This window comes from Indicator indicator, chromosome 19, assembly GCF_027791375.1.
Source record: "Indicator indicator isolate 239-I01 chromosome 19, UM_Iind_1.1, whole genome shotgun sequence".
Classification (NCBI taxonomy): Eukaryota; Metazoa; Chordata; class Aves; order Piciformes; family Indicatoridae; genus Indicator; species Indicator indicator.
Genome location: NC_072028.1, coordinates 6,158,251 through 6,165,551, shown reverse-complemented (window position 1 = coordinate 6,165,551; position 7,301 = coordinate 6,158,251). Strand labels below are relative to the sequence as shown.

General features: G+C 41.6%; 1 protein-coding gene across 1 annotated transcript; it reads left to right on the top strand.

The window, feature by feature from the left end:
* The first annotated feature begins 4,113 nt into the window (after nt 1-4,113).
* On the top strand, nt 4,114-6,620 carry SDR42E1 (short chain dehydrogenase/reductase family 42E, member 1). The gene is made up of 2 exons (XM_054389806.1): nt 4,114-4,196; nt 5,513-6,620. Exons 1-2 carry the CDS (start codon nt 4,129-4,131, stop codon nt 6,618-6,620), a joined length of 1,176 nt encoding a protein of 391 aa, XP_054245781.1. The 5' UTR covers nt 4,114-4,128.
* Nucleotides 6,621-7,301: the final 681 nt, after the last annotated feature.

The window sequence follows — 7,301 nt, the reverse complement described above, 5'->3', positions numbered from 1 at the left end:
GATATAAAGCAACTGTTCACATGAATAATTTTAATCAGCCTTTGTGAATGGTGTTCACTAAACAGTGAATTCAGTTAATGCTTAAATGTTTTTCCTTCCTCAAAATGGAAGAGAGATAGAATAATTTTTCCATTACTGGAACTCATAGGGGGGAAAAAAAGCACATTTCCTTGTCATCCCCACATCACCAAATGTATACTTTGCACAAGCAATACTGTACAGTGAACAGGTATCCTAAGAAGTCAGTGTTAACACTTTCAGAGTGTCTAACTTGTATACTTGCCTAAGCTCTTCAAGCCCCACACAATTGATCTCCTGGTTTATTAATATTGGTACCACACTTTCGATCTGGGCTTCAGAAACACAACTGAAATGATCACCACTGCAGCCTCGGGCAGTGAAGAAGTGCAGTGACACCTTTCTTACAGAACTGAAATCAATTTTCTGAAGGTCACTCAGGGAACCTCTGTCAGAGCCAAGAATAAAACTCAGACCAGCATTTTCATCCATAACCCCATCCTTCTTTAAAAATATTCCAGTCTAGATTGAATGCTTGATTCTAATTTTGAGCATTACCATTCCCTCTGCTTCCATTCACAATGTGGGCACTGCTTTCACCTTTCTAGTGCTATTCTAACTAATTGGGGGTTTATGTTTTAGCAGGACCATTAACGTGGTTGGCTCTGACCTAGTTTAAAGTCTTGTTCTCTTCCCTCACCCCACTGTTCAATAAAAAAATCGTAATTAATACTAAAAAGAAATCAATCAAAACCTGCAAAAAACCCCAGTAGACTAAGGTTTATTTCCCCAGATGAAACATTGCTCTGCTCCCCGAGTCAGTACTGTTGGCACACTTAGTATCTGGCTGACAAAAAATAATTTTACTAGCTAAGTATTTTAAATTGCAAAGGGAACCAGATGAACTAACATACTATGAAAGAATAATTACTGATTTCATCGCTCATTCTTTCTAACTTGCATTATTCACTACACCTGCTTATTTAGCTCTGTTTGTTGCTGATTTAAGGATTTCTTTTTCTATTTCAGGTTCCTTCCAACTCAGGTTGTGGCACATAACCCCCCATTTCCACCGCACATGCTTCTGTCCTGGCACAACCTGCCCCAGTGTGCAATTACATACATCAATGAGAACCCTGTATGAGTGACTGCAACATAGTCAGATTCTCCACATGCTGGGATATATGCAAGGCATGCTCTGAAATGCCTGATGGAGAGTGAGTTTACACAGGCTTTTAAAAAACAAACAAACAAAAATGAAAATCCCAGGACAAACATTCCATTGTATATAAAATACAACAGGAAGTAATTTTTATTTTTTTTAATAGCAATACAGAATTTATGATCCATTCAGAAAGTCCATAAAGTCTCAGGAAAAGCAGGATCTGACAGGAAAGGAAAGCGCAGGAACAAACAGCTTGGTGCAAAATGATGAGATCTGAGAGTGTCAAGTCTTAACATCAAACCTGTCAGCATAAAATGAGGACAATATTTACTCACAGCTTTCAGAGGTGTCACCATTTGGAAGGAATAAATGTTCCTTACCATACTTTGAACCCGAGAAAGAATATTTACTATAAGGAGAAATAAAACTGAAAATGGCTTTACAGTTTCTTAACTACATTATATTTGTAATATTTATTCTAATTATGAGATAATCTGACACAATTTGCTCGTTGTAGATAAAATACAAGGCAGAAAGCACGAAAAAGCAAAATGCTGAAACAGAGAGAAGTCTCAATTCTGCAGATTGTACTGCATGGATGTTCACAAAGTCCAGAGGACAAAACACGATGCTGAGGTTAACAGCTGCCTATTCAAACACAAGTGTTTACCCATACAACATGGAGTACAAGGTCAGGGACACAGTTTAGATGGTACAAAGCTCTATAAGCTGTTGGGAAAAAGCAGCTGAACGTATGAAGTTTTCATTCATTGGAGATATTCAATACTGACCCTCTCCCAGGCAACCTCTCTGGCTGAAGCTGCTTGTGCAGGGGGTTCAACTGGGCAATATCTTACATTTCCTTCCAACCTTAATTGTTCTGCAGTTCTGCCATATTCCATTCCAGCACAATCTGTTTGCTCAGAAGACCAACACCAACTGTCATAATCCACTGCAGACTCCTCAAAGATAAAACACACTGTCTCGGCAGATCTCAGGGAAAAAATCAGGAATCTTTTGTACTTTCTGGGTGATTAAACACTTGAGAAAATTTTCTAAAAGTCTCCACCAAGTGGCCTGAGATATTGTAGATAAATCCAGAAAGTAAATGAACAGCTACAGACTCCTTATATTTGGTATTTAGGAATACATAAATGATTTTTCTGCTTCTGAGTTAGCATTCTCATACCTCTGTGAACACCCCACTGATTATATCTCATTTTGAGAGATGACTCAAGGCTGACTCAAATCACTCTTCTGACCATACAGACAAGGAAATCAGCTATGATTGCAAGATGCACTCTGAACCAGATGCTCCACATGTATACATAGATGCAGCAGCTCTTCATAGTCAGGTTGTACAGCACAAGCTCAACACTTGAAATTGCTATTTAAGACTCACAGAAGTTCACTAGCAAGAAATAATTGCTAAAAAAAACTTCTTTAATGCTTACAGAATTCTTTCCAGGATTTGCTCACTTTTAATCCTTACTAGACATCAATCAAAATAAAAACACGGCATGCTGAGCCTACTTCTGACAAGGTTTTCCGCAACAGAAACTTGTGTGTCTTAAGTAGTTTTGACACTGAATCCTTTTTTTTTTTTTTTTTTTTTTGAGTTTTCTAACATTCCCCAAGTGGCTTGTACTTCTGCAAAAGTGAAAAATACCATAAAACAGACTTTGATAATGTAATTCTTTGTTGTTTCCTATTATGGCTCTCTCACAGCTGGTAGTGGGTACTTAACCTGGGAAGCAATTCTGCTGCAGTTGGCCAGCACTGTGTGTGGTTTTCCCATTTCAGCCTCTGCATGAGGCACAGCAGGCTTCTGTTAGTGTGTTACGTGGTACAGGCTTGCAAGGGATGAACCAGGATGTGGGACAGGCACATTCCTGGCCCTGAGATGCTGCAAGGGCACAGCTCACCTGAAATTCGATGATCTTAAAGGTCTCTCCCAACTGAAATGATTCTATGATTCCATGACATGGTGGCTTATTCAGACACAAATGTGGTATCTTCGAATCAGTGTGTTCAGCAGCACGGCCAGAAAGTGCCTTTAGCTGCAAGGACACCCTCTGGGACATCCCAAATCTCTGCAGAGCCTCATACCTCTGGGAACACGAACACACAATGAGGGTACAGTACAAACATCAGGATGTGACTCAGCTGAGAAGTGCTCAGATTTGAAAGACAGTAGGAGATTCACCACATTCATGTGCCTCACACTGTGAGCCAGCCTCTGGTCAAGTGTAGCTGGGGATGGAAAGCATCTTCTGGGCACAGAAAATGACAGCAAATTTGGGCTAACCGAAGCGTGTACGGGGACAAAACCCAACCTCTACTGGCTTCTACTTGGACGGCCCTTCCCTCCCTCCCTCCCACACCGCCCCGCCGCCATCTTGTCGCCCGGCCCCCGCGGAACTCCATTTCCCGTGAGGCGCAGCGGTGCGGGCCAGCAGCGGCGAGGCGCTGCGGGAGGGCTGCGGCCGGCGGAGCAGGTAAGGGCGGGAGCGTCGGCCGAGCAGCTCCCCCGCCAGACCCCTTCCTGCCCGCATGCCGGCGGGGCATTTCTGAGCCGGCCTCGGCGGCCCACGGCCGTGCCCCGGATAGGGTAGCCGTGCTGAGGGACCCGATCCCGCTCGTAGTGCTCCGCCTGCAGTCGGAATATCCACAGAATAGCCACAGAACAAGGCCTGGGGAAGGAAGGCTTTTCCAACTTTTTAAATAACACTCATCTTTTCTCTTGTTTTTGAGGCATACCGGGGCAGAATGCCGTTGTACCTAGCCTAGCAGGTGGTGAAATGAAGAGCTTCAATTAAAATACGGAATAGATCTGTGAATAACAGAATGTAAATAACTGAATATTAAAACCCATTGATTTTAATATGCATTTTTACAATGTGTCTTATAGGTCAATTTCCCCAAACAGTGCCAAAGGAAAGAGGATGGGACCAGAAAATACTGCCAAGGAAACAGTCCTCATTACTGGAGGAGGTGGTTACTTTGGCTTCCGGTTAGTGCATTAAATAATTATTACATATGAGAGTAAATGTAATAGGTTGCTGCCAGTGAGGCAACAAAATCCATCTGTAGAAGAGAAAACTAGGACAGACACACCTGATCCAGTTCATCCCGTTTGAGCTTGGGGCTCAGCTTTAAACAAACATGTTTTTCTGTTTCTGAATGTTAAGTAAATATGTTAACATGTTTCCAAATGTCAAGCATCACCTGGCTGCAGACATTTACCTGTCTGGTCACCTTTGTAATGGGGATTTAGATCATCATCTTGCAGCCTGCTCCCAAGCACAAGTCTATGCTTATATGCAGATCTTTCTTTTGACAATAGGCCATGGCCTGCAAACAGTTAACACAGGTGCTCAGCTGTATAGATAAAATAGGACAGCTGCTCTCTACCCTCAGGAATATATTTATTTTTATGGACATTGGTATTTTAGGATTAGAGTTGTTAATAAGGTACATATTTCAGTGAAATCCATTTCCCCTCACTATAGATGGCTCTACAGGCTAAAAACCATGTAAAGAAAAAAACTCCTATTTTGAGCCCTAGACTACCTTCTGGAGTACCTTCAGATGTAGAACTACTTGCATAGTTGAGAGAAGTTATGGTCATGAACAAAAAGTAAATTTCAAATGGGGGAAAAAAATCTCAGAAGACACCCATCTGACTTCTGCTTGGTTTTTCCCTCCTTTAAGCACTACAGAAATACAAGAGTTACAGGAATGGAGGAGAGGAATGCTGGATTTATACAGTGTCAATACCTGTGTTTGTGGAGTAAAATGTAGGCATGCCGCAAAGTATGCACCTCTGAAGCATCTCACTCATTCCTCTTCTTCATAAAATTCAAACAACAAAGACAACCAATTGTCCTGACAGAATCGGGCTGGCACAACAGCAGTAAGATAAAAACAGTACATGAGGATTTTTTCTAATACTTGGCCACAGGTTTACATATGAACAGTTTGCTATTGCTGGTCTGCAGGGGACAGAAGCAGAAAAATAGCTGTTTTCTTCCCCAAAACTGCAGAAAGCAGTTATTTGTGTTCAGAATTTTCCTTTACTGAAGTTCTATCTGTCTGTTCCCTTTTTTCATGTGTGCCCAAAGTTTTGGTGGAGCCTAAGAAATTAGTTTAGCACCTAAGTATCACAGCCCAATCTTGTCCATAATTGATGGCCAAATATTTAAAAGACCCATCAGAAATGAAAAGAAAAAAAACAGCATTAAAATCAACCTTCTCTTAGCTCCAGGTGAAATGTTTCATGCATCACTATGCTATGTATACTAACATACGTTTTCTATCATGTTTTAGTTTAGGTTGTGCCATGTACCAAAAGGGAGTTGATGTGATTCTCTTTGATGTTGTGAAGCCACTTCAAACTGTGCCAGAGGGAATAAAGTTCATGCAAGGGGATGTCTGTTGCCTGTCTGAAGTGGAAGAGGCTTTTAGAGATGTAATCTGCGTATTCCATATCGCTTCCTATGGAATGTCTGGTAGGGAGCAGCTGAACCGGAAACTGATAGAAGATGTTAATGTGAAAGGAACAGAAAATGTCATCCAAGCCTGCAAGAGCATAGGAGTGTCGAGTCTGGTTTACACAAGTACATATAACGTGATATTTGGAGGTCAGGTTATAGAAAATGGGGATGAATCTCTGCCTTACCTACCTCTTCACCTTCATCCAGACCACTACTCCCGGACCAAATCTGTAGCTGAAATGAAGGTGCTGGAGGCAAACGGTGCTGAGCTTGGAAATGGCAAAGGTGTATTAAGGACTTGTGCTCTCCGACCAGCAGGCATCTATGGACCTGGAGAACAAAGACATCTTCCAAGAATAGTTAGCTACATTGAAAGGGGCCTGTTTAAATTTGTATATGGAGATCCAGGCAGTTTAGTAGAATTTGTACATGTAGACAATCTAGTTCAGGCTCACATCCTTGCCTCTGAGGCCCTCAAAGCCAACAAAAACCACATAGCTGCAGGCCAAGCCTACTTTATTTCAGATGGCAGGCCTGTAAATAACTTTGAATTTTTCCGACCTTTAGTGGAAGGTTTGGGTTACAAGTTCCCAACCTGTCGCCTGCCTCTTTCCATTGTCTACTTTTTTGCATTCCTTACTGAAGTAGTTCATTTGCTGGTAGGCCATGTTTATAATTTCCAGCCTCTTCTCACTCGCACAGAGGTTTACAAAACAGGTGTCACACATTATTTTAGTATGGAGAAGGCCAGAAAGGAGCTGGGGTATGAGCCTCAGCAGTACAGCCTGAATGAAGTGGTTGAGTGGTTCAGATCTCAGGGCTGTGGACCAAAGCCAAGAAAGTACAGCATTGTGCATCTTGCTAGAGATGGAGGATTACTCTTCCTGCTGATTGCTGTGATGGTCTCATGGTTTTCATCCACAGTTACATTTTCACTCTGAAAGATGAAATGCTGAGTGTGGAGGACAGAATTTAGTTACACTCTCTTGAGTACTTTTGGTTTTGACATGTAACAAAATGAAAAACAAGAAAATAAAATAGATGTTTATGTTGTCATTTAGGTAAATATCTCAGCAGTTTTATCCCCAAAGACCAGAAATGCTGAGTAAAAAGATATATTTTTTTATAAATAGTTCCTCTTCAAATATTGATCAGACCACTAACAAGATGAAGCTCAGTAATGCTACAAACAGCATTTTATTTTCAGGTACCACAGCACACTACAGTGAACGGAGCAAGTGTCCTTAGGCTGACACTTCCCTGATGGGATTGTACTGTTCATTGCTGCCTTTTGTTCCTCAAAACGTGGTGCTACATGATCCAGAGCAGAATAAAATTATTCATCACATTCCAAAACCAAATTCTGCTTTCCAGCTTGGTGTTGTGTGAAGTGGGGATAGATTTAGTAAGAGATGAAGACACTTGCTTTCTAGCCAGTTCTGAGAGATTAGAAGGGCTGGGAGCTGCTGGATTTCTCTTAATAGTGATAGCAATTAGGGAAGGTTACAGTTCCAGCACCAGATGCTGTAGTGGGGTTGCATTTCAGCATAAAGGATGGGGTTTGTTTACACTTGCAACATACCTACAGATTCTTTAGATTGCCAGTGATGGGGACTTGTAAA

Coding starts and splice junctions, on each gene's coding strand:
- SDR42E1 (XM_054389806.1), top strand. CDS start 4,129: ATGGGACCAGAAAATACTGCCAAGGAAACAGTCCTCATTACTGGAGGA. Junction 4,197..5,512: donor GGTGGTTACTTTGGCTTCCG/GTTAGTGCATTA, acceptor ATCATGTTTTAG/TTTAGGTTGTGCCATGTACC.